At 29.8% G+C, this 18189-nt stretch overlaps 1 protein-coding gene across 3 annotated transcripts in view; it reads left to right on the top strand.

Moving 5' to 3' along the window:
* LOC132935546 (cell adhesion molecule Dscam2-like) overlaps positions 1-18189 on the top strand; it is a 320534-nt gene that overhangs the window by 264647 nt on the left and 37698 nt on the right. For all 3 annotated transcript variants that reach the window (XM_061002141.1, XM_061002142.1, XM_061002140.1), the window contains exons 9-10: positions 11718-11862; positions 12159-12313. In XM_061002141.1, coding sequence (XP_060858124.1) covers positions 11718-11862; positions 12159-12313 — 300 coding nt within the window. The remainder of the gene's footprint in view (positions 1-11717; positions 11863-12158; positions 12314-18189) is intronic.

The following is an 18189-nucleotide window of genomic DNA, read 5'->3' as shown; positions in this document are numbered from 1 at the left end:
TCCCATCAGTTATGAGTTGTAACACATAAAAAGTATATTGATAACTTAATAACATGCAAAAAGCACAATTTATTATAATATTCCTGATGTTTACATATTTTATTAATTATTATTAACCCAAATATTATTAATTTGTACAAAAAATACGTATACTCTATTCAGCGAGTGAATGCACTGATTCTGCGCATCCCCCGTATCTCCTTGCTATCGAAACCAGTTTCCCAATAACAGGGTGTTTCATGGAGGAAACAGTTTTGGTCGGTGCGCGGCGCGTTCTCTCGCTGGACAGACCATAAGTAAGTATACATATCTACAATAATTGTAGTATACTTACTTATGTAATTATTACAATTTACTTACATTTTAGATTTGAACTGGAGTGATAAATGTATTGAGGTCCAACTTGGTTAAGCGAAATACTGAGGAAATTTTGGTGAGCCTCTTGAAGTTAGGGCCGGTCGTGTGAGTATGGGTGAATATTCCCAGTTTCCTTGTAGGCCTATATGCTCATGATTCCGTGTGCGACTAAATCAAATAATCTGTATACTAATATTTCGAAGTGGAATAAAAATACGAAAAGATAAAAGGAGTTTTATAATATGCAAAAATGTATTGTGAAATATTATAACTAATTCACCTGAGTATTTAGTTGTTTTCGTGGATACGAGGTTGAGTTCGATGCTCGAAGTCACTGCGATGGATATATGTATATATTGCGTGTTTTTGTTTGTATATTTAACATTGAGTATATTAAGATTGTAAACCACTGTGTGACGGGGAGTATAAGACCAATCCCTCGGGGGTTGTTACACCTTTAGCCATATTTCTCGAGGGTGGCTACTTCACGCCTTTGTGACGCGGTCGCATCCCTCCGACAGGTTCGGTTCAGGGCGCCCTGGCGCCAGGCTGACGGTCCCCCGCCGGCTACTCTCGTACGAGGTAGAACGTTGGGTCTCGCTGATCCGCGTCGGCGAGCGCTGGATTCGACCCAGGCAAATTCCTCCCCTTCTACTAAGGCGCTACTCCCGACAGCCCTCGCAAGGCCATCCACATATGTCGCGAACGCGCGGCCGGCGAGCGCGAGCACGCGAGGTACACGCGCGCGTCGGCCGGACGCACGCCACACAGCTCGACGGACACTGTTACCGTTCGGGCGTTAGCTAGGTCGGGTTTTCAGTGGGGCTGTCCTCGTCGCCCACGGGATGAGATTGAAGGATCCGTTATCCAGAGTACTCACAACGACTCTTTTCCCACTAGCATCGACACCGGGGCAGTTCTTACGCTGACGCGATGTGACCTTTTTTGAGTGATACGGTTTTCTTTTGCCGGGTGCCGTGTCCGTACCGAATGCTCGGGTTTGAGTGCTTGTCGGTGAGTGTCCCCCAGCCGGACTTACACCTTGCACGTGTTCGCACACGAGTTGGTCGGGCCCGTGTGTTCTCAGTCAGGTTCGTGCTAGAAGCACCAGCGCGCTAACGTAGGTCCGCGTCTGCTTCCCTCGTCATGCTCTGGCGCCTCTCGCCCAAGCCCACCGGTTCGTCGCAGGTGGTATAATTCCCCCACTTGGATTTACAATCAATGAATCTACCTAACTACAAGTAAAAGTGATCTAAATTGTTTTGTAGCTTAAGTTCAATTCCGTTTAAAAAATAGTTAGTTTAGTTATATTACCCCCTATGGATATTTATTTCGTTGTTACACTTAATGGATAATTTCGTTAAGTATTCTAATAATTGTTTGACGGTATTATACTTCCTTGTTATTTTTCATGAAATATACCATATTGTTAATTTATTTTATCAATGTATAGTGTTTATTCAACTAAATCGCCTCCTTCAAATCAAAAGACTCCAAATTATCATTTTTACTTCTATATTTTAAATATTACAGAATTATGCAAATGATACCGGTTATAACCTTTAGATGTTTATTTCTCACCCATAATTAAATTAATTTTTACCATATTAAATGGTATTAAACCAGCTGCAGCGTCAAAGGAGCTACGGTTCACTCCAAAGTGAAATGAACAAAATATGGTCCGAAGGACTTTTATTAAAACAAACACAAAATTATAATTATCCATGCCTGGATCGTCATTTGATTATGTACAACTAATTAACACATAAACTAGTATGTACAACTAGCTACAAGGATATTCTCTTTCATGCATGGCAGTGGCGTTAAATAATCAAATCACATATTTGTGCAATGTTCAATGGAAACTCTAAATATAAATAAAAAATATTCGATTTTCAAGAGCTAAAAATATTATGTTCGTGTATAGTGAATCTATTGATGTAACTTTTATTGAAATTGGTCCATAATTATTGAGACTAGCAGTTAATACGAAACTAATTCCACAATTATATATTCTATAGGTAGAATAAAAATTTCAGAATATAGAATAATCCCAACTTTACAAACGATAAATTGCTTATTTTTTTTTTAGTGAGATAGGAAACAGTAAACAGAAACGTGAATATCAAAATGGTAAATTTAGTTTTCAAAATGCAGGTGAAAATATTAAAATTAAAATTGTAATATTGTCTGCAAAATAGGTATCTAACATGCTGAGTGAATTGTTCATCAAATATAATGTGTACTAAAAAAAAATAATTTTGAGGATAATATGGAAAAACAAAATATAAATTATTTACAATACCTATGATAAAACCATGGTTATAAAGAAGTGTATAAAGTTATCTATAACCGTGAATATAACTCAAAATTTAAAAGTTACAGTTATTATAGATACTATAAAATTTAAAAGTAATTAGGTATAGTAAATTTTAAAATTACCTACTTATCAAATGTAATTGCTAAGACAAACGATATTAAAATTGTTTGTAAATAATATTTATAGTTACATAAACAAAATATGTAAGTACAATATTTTATCAAGTATTTGTGCATAAATAAAAATATTTAAAATTCACATGAATATACATGAATATACATACTATGAAAAAATATTTTGTATTCTGATATTATAATAAAATATTTTTTAATTTATCCACAGATAATTCAATTAATTTGTTTTCTTGGTTTGAATAATAAATAATATGTATTTTAGACTAGTTCTTTGCTGTACTCATCGATTCTAAAAAAAAGGTTATTGCATAAATTATATTTAGCTTATCGTTATTATGTTTGGCGTTTGCGTTACAATACTGTTCAACGGCAACGGAAGAAAAAAAAATAACCATTTATTTTATGAGTTTCAATTACATGACTAGGTAACTGATAATCCGGTATCAAACTATATTATTCACTTATCCGGTGTTAACAATACTGGAGAGTGGTGCTGTTGCTGTTTAAATACAATCGGCTTACAAATTAATCGAATGTGAGTAGGTACTTAGAGAATTATTTAATTGCTTAAATAATCCACAAAAATGTTGTAATTTTTTAACTGTGTAAATCATTGTTTTTAGCTTACGTTTTAAAAAAAAAATATTTCCTTAAAATTCTGTTAAAAATTAATAATATATAACAATATTGAATTAAATTAATTGATTGATTACTATAGTATGCATTATATTTTTAAAGTGTGTAATGTAGTTTTAAATCAATTTGGATGAGATAATATTGTATACTACGATGGCTACGGTGCAAAACATCCTAAAACATCAGTAAAAAAATTTTTATTTCTTATCTACTGGTTCAAATGTATATTAAATATATAACTACAGATATTAATTGTTATGAGATATAGATATGAAAAATAACGGAAAAAATTAATTGATTTACGAGTTGATTCCCTTTTGAGGATTTTTCAATAATTGTTTCCTATGTACTGATTTTACATTATTAGTTTATTCAATCATAGCAGAATATTACAGGGTTTCAAATCCACCTTAAAATGTATTACATGAACAAAAACAGATTTTTTTAATCTGTAATACATTTAGAACTAAATCTAATATAATTGGACTTTTTAGGTTTAAGCTATAAGCAAATGACGATCGTATCATGATTGAACAATAATTAATAATTATACACACTTATTGACATTCGCATAGAAGATAATTTCATTTGATTTATTCGTTATAACAGAGTCATCTGCAAAACTAATAATTTTCCATGGTATTTTTGGTATTTGGAGTAAGCCGTTAACATACGAGTTAATATTAAATCAAATTAGAGAACAGTCCCTTCTGATAAATTTGCCGTGCGATGATGTTATTTATTCTAAATGTTCGTGTCTTATTTGATAAATACACTTCAATTAGTTTTGAAGCAATTTATCTAATACATATTTATAGTTGTTTAAATAGTGTGCTACGTACGTTTCTCCAACAACCCCCCCCCCCCCCTCTTCCCATTTCAAATTTCAAAATTTTTTTGGCTAAATATTTAGCGTGCAATTATCGTGAATTGGTGTGGCTGGTTTTGAAATTTGCTTGGCACTAGGTCAAGTTTAAAAATGTAAATAAACTCTTCTAGTTTTAGCCCCTTATCGTCATCAATTCTGTATATTTTTTTGTTTTATGGTTTTGTTTACCACTATCATAAATATAGTACCTAACAACATCTGATTTATTAATGAAACCTAAAAAATATAAGGTGTGGTATCCTTCAGTCAATAAATTAGTTTCATCAACAAGCCAAGTTTCAATTAGTTCAATTTATTATATCGAATAATTCCCTATAAGTTTTTAAGAAACAAACAATTTAATAAAAATAATATTTTATAAGTAATTCTTATGTCTGTACAAAATATAGATATCTCACAGTTAAGTAAATTTATAAAAAAAAAGTTATAATATGTTTCTAAAGAATTGACTTTATTTATATTATAAACATCGGACAAAATATTAATACGTTTAGTATTCATTATTGCATAATATAGAAAACCACAAAAAATATCAGTATTATAAATAAGTTTCGTGATCAAATGATTTCTTATTTGCTCTGATTTCTAATTGGAAACATATTCACATCAACTTTAACAAATATAGACTTTCCAAGTATTATAGCTATACAAAAAAAGTCCCTTGTTTGATGCAGTTAAGGATTCATTGATGAATACATTTCCGGCTGGAAAGTTAGCACAAGTGTCAGTAGCAGGGTGGATTTTCCTTGATCCATCGCCATTAATAGTTGTTATGAATTATAATGTTAGTGAACTGGACAACAATAATTGTACAGCTCCAATTTTTTAAATGTCTTCTATTTACATACATTTTTACATACCTTTTTTAAATTTAATTAAATTTAGTACATTTAATTTTAAAAGCTTTCCCAAAAACAGGAAAATATGTATTAAATTAGCATTGTTAGATAATGGAATTCCTTCAATTTCAATATAATTGAATAATTTGATTGCTGTCAAATTTTCAATTACGTAATTTTATTAAATAATTTATATATTTCATAACTCTTTAGTTATTTAAAAGTTTGATATTTACTTTTTAATTGGATAGTATAGGGGAGATGTATTTATTTTTTTTTTAGCTGAATTTGATCATAATGTTTTGATTTTATTTATTATATATTACTTACGTTTTCAGGAGTTTTAGATTCTGAGCGTAGCGGTGAATGTATTGATTTTACAATGATATGTTTATTTTTAATTTTTAATTTTTGTGTCTTTCATTACCGTTTGAGGCAGTAAAATTGCTTTGATTTTATTCAACAGTATCTTGTTCGATAGGAAAGTGAATATATTTGTTGCATTGAGATCAAAAATTATTTTTTTAATAAACATTAAAGTTTAAATCTTCACAAAAAACTTAAAAATGTGCATATTATTTTGAGTTAGAAATTCAAAAAAATTTTATTTATACAAAATTTATAATAAGTTTGCCTACCTTTATCAAACAAAAAATGTCTACAAGAAAGTTAATAATTATTTTGTAGTTAAAAATGTATAAAATGTTCAACTTTAAAAATATGGAGATATTAATAATGGGATATGATATTTGGTTCAGTTTTTAAAATTACGACAGATTAAAGGTTATTTAAGTTGGATAAATGACTAATTGAATAAGTAGGTTTAGCACTAGTTACCATAACTACAAAAAATGCAAAGTAATACGTGGTTGGGATTTTGTAGTTAACATGAAAAGGCAGAATATGCCCTAGCATAATACAACTAAAGGAAATCTAATGTTCTTAGAAAAAAATGTTTTTATATATTATAATTGTAATTGTTTGGAGCATCTTATAGTAACTATTTAGAGTCCTGATTAAAAATTTCACTAGACTTATATTGGATTATAAAATAAAAGTAAATACGTATATAAAATTATTTTCATTCATTTAATATTAAATAAATAAAAATATGACTTAAAACGTGCTAAAAAGTTATAAGTTAATTTATCGTTTTTAAAACTTGTAGACTTATGTAAAATACAAAATTGGAAACAATGGATGCAAATGAAGTGGTATACATCATAATATATTATAATTTTATAATAAAAGAAAAGTTAATAATATTACCATGAATTTAAAACCTCTTTTTACACTTTATGATATACCTACGAAGAAATGTAATAATATGTCTGTACTATTCCATTTAATAAACACTGAAAAAACTGATTATAAATGCATGATGATATAAAAATCAAATAGTGCTCTCAATAAAAATATATACTATACTACTATATTATTGTAATTCATTTTAATATAATTTTATGAATTATAGAATAATGATAAAATAGTTTTAAAAATGATTAAGCAAACCATAATTTAGAGATATGTAATACGTGAATAAAATTAGAATTATATTCACATATTATGATTATATGAGAGAAAAAATATTTTATATGCTCTTAAGAAATGTTTTAATCATACCAATAAAATGTAATCACTTTGATTGATAACTTTTTATACCATTTAGATAAATATATAAAACAATTCCTTGAAAAAAAAACATGTTTTAAATCTCTATGCTCCACACTAAGTCGTAAAAACTATAAGTATATGGGTACAAAAATCTTTTCTTTTTATCACCTTACTCGATGTTATTTTACAAAAAACTCGATAACACGTCAGTATAATGTTGTGTGGTCTAATGATATTAGAACAAAAAAATCTCTATGGCCGTTTGTTGAAGACTATACATACACTTTTCATAACTCATTTTACAGCCCGTAAGAAGTGTTGTCTAAAAGGAATTTCATAAAAATACATATAAAAAAACGGTTTGACTTTTCAATAATATAAAATGAAATTATCTGTAGCCCTTTTCGCTGTTATACCTAGCATGGAATTGGTTTGAACGCAATCTACTATCTATACCTATCTATTTCTATATCATTAATAAATATAAAGTTGGTAAGTGGATGTCGCTCTGCTGTACAGTAGGTTACAAGTGGGCCATTGTATAATGGATTGTATTAAGCTTTAATTCAATGATATAATATCATTGTATAAGAAAACCAATTCTGAGCGGAGACGGTTTGTCAGTCTGGATTTTTTATACCTATTGTTATTATTTATTATAGCCTGTATGTTGAATTTATATTATAATATTACTATTTATTATTCGTCGCTATGGTGATAAACAAAGCGTTAGAAATTAAAATTTAATTTTTAGCGGTTTTTCGTAATTTGATGGTAGTTTTTCCCGTGCCATTAAATAAATATTGAGAAAATCTATGACCTCTTTAAAGTACCATATTGATCCAATTTGCTGAAAGATAAGGTACTAAATGTTGGCATCGAAGAACTCTTTCTGGTAGAACTTTTGTATACAGGATAAAAAATTAAATTAAATGAAATAAACACCATTGTAAAACCACCACACTCAGCTCCACTCAGAATCTAAAATGATTACAGTGATTTGGTTTGATAAGAAGTACTCGGTTATCTTGGAAACCACAAAATCTATGGATGCCATATAAGGTATACCATATAAGATGCTATAAGGTTTGATAGGTGGTTCCATTGGTGTTTGAATTGGTTAGGTGCCGGTGTGACAGGGAAACAATACCTCCAGATAATTATACCCTCCGGGGGTATGATTTTCCTAGGTCAATAGTATCCCCGGTACTAATTTCCTAGGATATTTATACCTCCAGTATAATATCCCTAGGATATCTGTACCGCCAAAATGTCATACCGGGGGGGTACGAATATCTTAGTATATTTATTCCCCTCAAAATAATATACCCGGGTTACCAATGTCATAGGATAATAATACCCCCAGTATAATATTCCTAGGATATCTATACCTCCCAAAATGTCATACCGGGTGGTATAAATACCCTAGGATATTTGTAAATACATTTTTGGACAGTACAATACTTTCTTGGTCAGTTAGTACAATATACATACATAATATACTACTTTTTATTGTTTATTTATTAAAGAGTTTACCGTCTTTAACATCTAAGGTTATTATTAGCCAAAAAAATTTGTTGGATATATATTTGGAGACCTTTGTCCCATTTATAATGACCTGATCATCTCACAGGTGATCCCGTCAAATGTCCGATCACTTCGGATTAGATAGGATATTGGGTTTGTGCATCTTCTTCTGACTCGTTGCAGTAGGTTTAGAGATTATTACGCAAGATAATTTTACATATATTTAATCCAAACTCACTATTTAACTGTCCCCCGGATTCTCTAGGGATGCAAACAATGAGAACTTGTAGAGAGATAAAATATTGTAAATTGTTATTGTCATATATCATACATCAACATGATAATGACAAAATTGGCTTGTGTTGTACTCAACGCATGTATAGCCAAATAAAAAATTAAAAAAAACACTATATTTATGTTGTAATTTTATTTTTATACTATCAAATAATATAAAATTGGAATAACAATTAGTCCATTTCCATATATATTACTAAAAAATTAAACTGTGCATGGTAAGACCTATTCAAAAATATTCAATAAAAATGAATTTGGAATAATTAAAAAAGAAAATAACGTTGAATTACTAAAATGTGAAAAATATTTATGCACAAAGCCCATACAAATAAAATCCGTTAAAAAATCAACTAACTGTCGAATTAACACAGTCGTCCAGTAAAAATTACGTTACAATATTGCATCAACATTTAAAAACTACAGTTAGTGCATGGTAAAATTAGTCTGTTACTCTATTGTAATATTTTAACAAAATCATTTTGTTAATATTATAAATTCATTGCTGATCCCACGCACTTCTTTGCCCGTAAAACATGTGTGATTGTTCAACTCCTTTTGGGTGCAACTCAGCCTCCCTGGTAGACAATATAACCACGTCTGATCGCGGACAATGTGCGAAAACATATCAAGTAGGCAATGTATGAACATTTGATTGGATTTTATGCATTTTATGCTTACTTGCACCTGATCTGTCAATGATCTTAACCGATGGCAACCAAATAGTAAGGACTAATTTTACTAATTATTTCTCCTATAATAAATAGCAACCATTTATAAACAAAAATGTCCACCTTAAATATCAAAATCCCCGTTTGATCATTCCCAGCTTGGACCTACGAAGGTGAAAAATAGTTTACGACCTATTCTTATACCTACCAAATATACAAAACAAATTGAATTCAAATCGGTAGAGTCGTTTTGGGGGTTTTCGACCACATACACCGTGACACAGGATTTGTATATATTAGGTAGGTTAGATAGGTAACTTTATATTATTCAAAAAACAACTATGATAATTATAAATCGAGTAATTGAATTCGAAACTCTCGAGACAAGATTTGTATGACACCTGTGAAAGTCACACGACCATGTATTCGTACAATTCTTTAAAGAACTATTGAAATGTTTATTCAAGAAAATATAACTAGCTGCAAACATTAACAAAAACGTAAAAAAAAAACAATTATCTAGCTATTATGGACGTCTATTATGGTACTTTTGCCTCGGTAAAAGCCCGTGGGCTTTTAGAATATAATCTGAATGCGGCATTATAATGTGTACGGCAATTAAGAGACCAACGTAACCTCAGCTTAGTCCTTCACATTTAAACACACACGGATTTAAACCACAAGTTCTCCCATTCACACAACAACTTTTTGGTCCACTAATTATAAATGATCAAATCTCACTGAAACTCTTGATTAACCGTGACCCATTCAAATGCGCATTTCAAATAAGGCAAATAATTATATACCTGTGAAAAAAGAAGGTGACCGCTCTGCTGTATAGTAGTCGAGAGTATCACGTCATTGAGTAAGTCGCTGAAAAGGATGGTGTAAATTCGATAAAAAATGCATTGCATCCGAAAAGTAAATCTGAATGAATCAATCTATCGGTCTATTCATTTTACTCAGTATATTTTATGATATATTAATTATACTGCTAAATAATATTAGTCAATTTATTTTACTATTCATAATATGGTACATTGAATTAGTCTATATCATAATAATATATTTTCTGTTATTACATTTTTCGGAAAAAAAAACTTACGGTAAAACAAGGTTTGAATAGCTTTGTGGTAGGTTTAGTTTAAAATTAATCTTAATGTTTTGAGCATTACCTACATTGTGTATATAAAATATAATGACGATATACAAATAAAAGTTTCAAGTCCACATAAATAATATTTTCAATTACATCGATATAATTAAAATCAGTAATATTCATATAAACATCTAATTTCGTCCAAATTTGAACTTCAAATGTCTAAAAAAAATAGTGTAATATTATATTAGTAATTAGTTTTGTACTCCTATGTTAGATTTAAGTAGTTTCAATAGATATCCATTATAATTATAATTATAAGAATTTTAAAAAATTGGTTGGTTAATATGTATTTACGCATATTGAAGTATATAATGTTTAAGACTGTAATGGTCTTGGGGTTTTTTATTTTTTTGAAACTCCTGTGCTGCTGTCAAAATGAACATGGGTCCGCGGATCCAACTATTTCTGGCTTCCCAAAAGCTAAATGTGTCCACATTGTACTTTTGTATACAAAAGTAACCTCAGACGAGCTAATATGTTTCACAATTTTCACAACAATATTACAACGTTGCAAAAGCATCTGTTAAACGTCTCTATGTCAAATCCTATACGTTTGTAAAGTTTGGTTATTGAAAGTTAGGTCAAAACGGTATTTGGCTTCATATTTCAAACCACAAGTATCCGCAAAATGACAATCAATTGTACACGATAGCTAAGGGTTGATTATAAAAAGATAATTGAAGTTTCTATTAATGCTTATAAGTATGGTAACATTGATTGGCAAAATGAATTAAGGCGAAGTACAACTTTTTAAACTTTGTACAATAAGCTGTATAGTATATGATTTGGTTGCTTTTTTTTAATTTTAACGATGTACTTTATTACATTTTATTTAGTATTTGTATTTGTATTCCTTTTGTTTATTTATTTTCATATTTTTACGTTTTACTTTTTTACGATATTTGACTATATATTTTCTGTACACACTCCAACAGAAAACACAAATATATTTTTTTTGAGTGGATTTCTATAAAACGCTGTATGGTCTGCGGTTCATGCTGGACCCAAAGCGATGGTAAAATACTACGGTTATTTCGTGACTCAAAGACTGACGTTCTTAGTATACCACAACCATACTTGATAATATAGTATTATATAGTAGAAGCGTGAGTAAAATCGTTCTTGTAAGCAAAAAAACTTCTGTTGATTTCTACACGTTTTTACGCCAGCTGAAACCGTTGCAATCGATCAGTGACGATATATGTAATTACCCGGCCCCATCGTCAGAAATCAACTGTACAAAATGAAGTTGTTAATGTTTTTTTTTTCTGTTTCAGCGTCCAAACCAACATTAAAATACAAGTTCATCGGTCATTTGTTGAAACCCGGTCCGGACGTTTCTCTCAAGTGCATTGCATTCGGCACACCAACTCCTCACATCACCTGGAAGTTCGACGGTAACGACGTCTCTCTCTCGCAAATGTAAGGAATATAATAATATTATAACTGTCCAAAACGATAATGTTCTGAATACAACTCACCGATAGTTGCATGCACGGGGCGCATCACGTGATAAATTTACGTTATTGAACATTACAGGCGTACAACAGTTGCACTTGTATGTGACATAGTAAATTATCACGTGATACGGTCTGTACGAATGAATACATTATGTTATTGGGTGCATATATTGTATCGAGGGGAACCGTGGTACTTAGTTTATAATACTATTATGACGTATTGTTATCGAGAATTTGATTACGATATTTTTCGTACAGGCGGATATCGGTTAGTCAGTATGTGACAGAAATCGGAGATGTCGTCAGTCATTTCAACATCACCAAAGTCCAAGTGGAAGACGGTGGTCTGTACGAATGCATTGTTTCCAATCGAGCAGGCCAAGTGTCGCATTCAGCGAAAATACAAGTTTATGGTTCGTAGGCTTAAATAGTTTATATTTTTATTTGTGGTTATCCACCTATAGAAGTTAAAAATTAAACTATTATATCGGAAAACTGCAAGATTATTCCGAAATCGACCTCTCTAAAGTTTATGTGTATACAATCGTCAATCGTAATACATAGTATTAATTGTCCAATCGAAAAAAATATATATAATCGTATATCAATATATTATTATAGTATCATAATATAAACTTTTGCAATATTATTTCAGTTGAAAATAAATGAAAACTAGTTAATGTCATTATCATAAAACCGGCACATAATTTGTACCACTAGGAAATCCAAAGTGTAATATAATTGTAATTAAAAAAAATATAGGCATGCAAATATTCTTCATAAAGTTAGTATGGAAACTGTTTGATAACTTTAATGGTTCGAGTCTGTAACAGCATATAGTAATTTCTATTACCTTACTGTAACAATGCAAGTATAACAAAAGTGCACTGAGTTGGAATTTATTTCTTTGAGAATACATGTTTCCATCTACTTATCACGTCTGTGTGTGAAGTTATTTGATTCGAAGTTTCAATGAAAATTAATGAATAATAATTTAATTTTATGGTTTAAAATATATTTAAAAAATATTACTCTATCGTGGTTAAAGCTAGAGATAAGAGTTGATCTATGAACGAAATAATGTGTGGGATAGGCACAAAACATATGCATCTATATAAGTCATAAAAATAGAAACTAAATCTTGCAGCTGCAGTGCATAGGGCAAAAGTTTTGTGCTAAAAACACGCATGCTATGCACTAATGCAATATGAGGTATAATAAAAGAAAATAAATCACTTGTTATCAATTTATATTTTATAATCATAACTATTTTTTTTCAGTATTATAATTATGTATTACCATGCATAAGTACACTTATAACTTGTAGAATTATATGCCTATATATTTAAAAATAATAAAAAGTATGTGTTTTTATGAACACATTAAAATAAAATATCATATAAAAATAATATTGTATTATGTAATATTAATTTAAATTATATATTACTATTAAATTACAACAGTCCGATCAGATTTACAGTGCATACTAAATAGATCACAAGACCCTTTTAGATTTGTTAGTTATTATGTTGGACCGCATATTTCAAGTTTAAACAAATTTCATAATCAAATGAAGGATAAATAATATACCAGATTTAAAGCATAGATTATTGACATGTAGGTCTGTACATTTTACTAGGGTTATAGCAATTATTGAACACTTTTATTTTATACTTATATATTTCAATTATATGAATTAATCATACAATTTATATTATAATATATTGTAATACAAACCATAAATTTAAAGTTCCTTCTTCAACATTATTAACGCATTTCGATGACATAAAAATAACTGGTAATATTAAATATTAAAGACGTTTAAAATAACACAAAAATATTATGTTTCATGATATCTAAAAGCTTGATAAATGTTTCTCGGCTATTTGGAATTATCCGGTTTAATTTCTGTAATATGGTTTGAGTCGATCTACTTCATATTATATGGTGGTTGGTGTGGGAGTTGAAAAATATTAAACAAATGTTAAGCGAGCATACGACGTGGGTCGGAAACTGATAAGACCATTCTTATTAATAAATATTGAATAGTTTACGTTCAACTCTTGTAAAAAAAAAAAAACACGACAATGATACATAAAAATAGTGTTATTTATTGATGATAATATACTGAAATTATTATTTAGACGAGCATTATTATTGTTTCCATAAAAAAAAATAAATAAACAAATCCTCAATTCTACGATTAAAAATATTTTCCTGTACCCATTATCAATCAATAATCACAAATAAAAGCGATGATTTTCGTTTTCATTAAAATATAATATACTGTTATTTATTTGTTTTTATAAACGTTTGTTATTTTTAATATTCTTGCATAATTAATTAATATTTAAAAATAAATATGAAAATGACAGTTTTAAACCGGAGACAATGTTTATTTAAAAAAAAAATGTTAATTTTTTTATGTTAGTGCCCAAAAAGTTATATTTACGTTCAAATTATAACGTTATACACTTTGAAAAAAAAACTATTGCAATTTTAAACATAATTAAAACAGAAAACGAAAATAATGCATTTATAAAATTGTTACACAAGACTTTATAACGTTCAATTAAAAAAAAATGAATATCATTAATCAACATTGATAATTAAGAATATTATTAATACAACCTAGGTACCTATTTTTAATCAAATTATAATTTTATTATCTCCAGTACACGGACAAACATAGAACCATATAAATATGTATTTTGGCTTAGACGGCGGGATAACCATTGTATCAAATCTGCTTCAATATCAAAAATTTTAATCTTTTCCTCCCCCCCTCCGAATTTCAACGATTTATCCAAACTCCTCCCCCTCACTTACTGGTGGCTAAAAAATAATCTGACGTAGGGTAATTAATAATGCTAGTTCAAGATGAACCTTCAACAGTTCCGCACAATATTCATGTAAATACGATACCTATTTAAGATTTTTTCTGCACGCTAGTATAATAATAAGATAAATGATAGTGTACGATAGTTGGGTTCTCAATTTGAAATACTCCAATATAATTTTTCCTTTTAAACACATTTCGTTGAAAGTGATTATAACTGATTATTGTTTACACACAGAAAATATCGATGATGAATGACTTATCAGCCAATGTTTACGAATTACTATGTTAAATGTCAATGGTTATAAATTAGGTATATACCTAAATGGTATGAGTTATATTATCGGTTAATATAACACTTATAAATCATAATTATTCATTTATTATTTATTATTTATTATTTATTTATTATTTATTATATATTTGATACATTTAACCAACTTTCAAAAATTTTCTCTTACTGTATGTTTATGACTATTAACTTTTAGATATACCAAACACTCAATTTTTTTTTTTCACATAAATTAAATATTTCAAGAAAATAAATTTCATGAAATTTTAAAACCTTATGTATAGTAGTATTATGAGTAATAAGTTAAGTCGAACTAAAAAAACCATTATATTACAACACTCGACGTCGCATTTTTCACGTTACAAAAAAAGTTTATCGAACATTTTTGACTGACCCACGGCCTAAAAACATATTCATGTAATTTATATTTTTGCATGTTGAATACATCATTTTATTATTTGATAACATATAGAAAACAGATATTCAATAGTATTTATAACCAGTTATGATATGTACAATTCCAAGTCGTGAAACCATATTTCGATCTATTGGATTTCAAGCATTGGAGAACAATCAAAAACTGATTTTTGTGAGGAATAAAATGTTAGGAGATGAACGCTATTCGTTTGCTGGTTCTTAAGAGTTTACCCATTGAAATTGTTATAAACTATAGTATATTGGACTTATTCCTGGACCAAAGTCGAAATATAACAGTCTGTCTCAAATTCTCTCTTGCGTTCAACCCACAAAGTGTTTTGTCGGTAACATAAAGTAAAAAATATTTTTTTTTTCTTGTAAACTAGGTTTTAAAATATTTAATACATTTTAATACCTAATAATACATCGAGTTATTGTTTTTTTACAATAACTGTTATTCATCGGGGGGTGAAGACATCTGAAGATTAGTTCTTCGTCATAGGTTAAGGTTATTCTTATATACATACGTATTGGATGAATTTCGCACACATTATTTCAACATCGTCAAGATATCGTAATATCTAATACCGTACAGTCGGCATCGAAACCGAAATCCGATCTTACTATAGGTACCTACGCAACGTGCACTTATCTGCAATAAGTCAATTATAAAAAAATTGCCTACAAAGCGCATAATACAATAAATATAGATACGCATCGGTGTAAGAAGTTGGTCGTGGAAAATGAAAAAAATCGATAGCCATTTCCTTGAAGCTCGCGTAGGCCTTTCGGTTTCACATCGTCGTCGTCGTCGTCGTGTATAAGTGCAGTGCGTAAGCGCATTGTTCGTGTTTCAAACGAGCCGTTGTCGAGCACCTGGTACAATAATGTAACAGTCTACCGGTGTGTCACTCCACAACCCCGCACGGACTGTTGAACGGAATTCAACCCGAAAAGTATTATATACCATCGTCGCACGTTAATATATTGTGTAATATTATAATATATTAACCGGCTGCACAATTAAACTGCACACTCAAAGCCCGCGACACAGGCACCCTCACCCATTAAAACGGACGATGATCTCGTTTTTTTTAAGTACAGAGCGCACGTGACGTGTGTGCTTGTTCGCACACGATCAATTAAACGTAATCATTTACGTATGAAAGCGGAGCTGTTAAAAGTGAAGTCGTTGACGAGGGTGTTACGACGACGGACTCGGACATTATTCGTCCCGAAACCGGACATATTATTTCCGTTGTGTCTTTCACGGTTTGCCAAACTCGATTACCGGGTTTCCACTTATTATATTATAACATACAGTACGTATAGTCCATGTAAAATTAAAATACAAGGTATATATATATAGGCAGGTAAAACCTTACTACTGGAGTAGTTGTAGGTTTTCACCTCGCGATTCATTACAGTATCGTGCTACTAGTAAAATATAATAACCCATAATTAATTTTAACTTGCACTGCTGTTACTGTTTAGACGAAATATTAAACTGTGTGTTATTGATGATTATATTTTTGAGATTCTGCAAACTTTCCTTTATACACTTAAAATTAATTTTTAACATAATTTTTGGTGGTGAATTCGTTAATATCTTTAACCATAAAATTGGCTGTTATGTTTTCAGAACCCAAACTTGTGTAATTTATCAAAATAGCGATTATAATTATAATTAGTTTGTTAGCTAATAAGCTGCCGGATAGAGTACCAAAATCATTTATCAAAAATATCAGCCTACACGATAATATATCAGATTTTGGTTATTATAAATATACTTTCTAAACAAAAACGCTATTTTCTAAATATTTCAATGACATGAATTTTGTCCATCAGGCTTAAAAATGTGAATAATTATTTTTGGCTTTGTACTATAATTTTGAAATAATGGGACACTAGACTGAAGTTATTCGAACGTTCCTGATTATAATACTATGGGAAATCAAAAAACCCTTAATAGTGAGTATTTGAAATCAATAAAACCATTTAAAAGGTTTCTAAAATACAATTTTCAATAAAGTACTTAAGTATTATGTATTTATATAGCTAGTATAGTATAAGTATTTTGAATATCTTACAATAATTTCGATCACGGTTTTGTAACAAAAATAAGATAATTTTCGGTGATTGGCATTTGTGACGAAAAAAAACACACCATAGAATATTAATTGATAATATCCACGATGCGCTGACATGTGACATTAACAAATATCGAAATAATATGTTGGCAGTCACTTTTTAGATACTCAAAACATATCTATTTATTCGATCGATTTGCCATGACTGCTGACGATTTTTGCCGTACGTCATCTATACAATCACCGGTGTGACTCTGTCAGCATCCTGCTGACTTTCTGGAACATTCACAGAGTGCGAGATAACTTACTGCATCGTCCTCATGCAAACGTAGCTCGTCGGATACAGCATAAAACATAATTATAGTAATAACACATTGTCGTGTGTTGCGTATCCATATTTTGATATTTGACACTATATAATATAGGTACCTTACGCGTTGTCCTGGGTCATAATGTTGTTAACACGTAAATTTAAATATTATTATTATTATTATTATTATTATAATTATTATTATTAGTATTATCGTTGTGCCGGTAGTTCTTATTATACACCGAGCCACTGCAACACCGCAAACATAATATATTTCAGCTAGAAATATGCGTTTTTTTCTCTCTTAATATGGACGTGCGTCTTGGGAATGTTCGCAATTC

Source organism: Metopolophium dirhodum, chromosome 1 (genome assembly GCF_019925205.1).
Source record: "Metopolophium dirhodum isolate CAU chromosome 1, ASM1992520v1, whole genome shotgun sequence".
Classification (NCBI taxonomy): Eukaryota; Metazoa; Arthropoda; class Insecta; order Hemiptera; family Aphididae; genus Metopolophium; species Metopolophium dirhodum.
The sequence above is the reverse complement of the archived record's forward strand: the minus strand, read 5'-3'. Positions and strand labels throughout refer to the sequence as shown.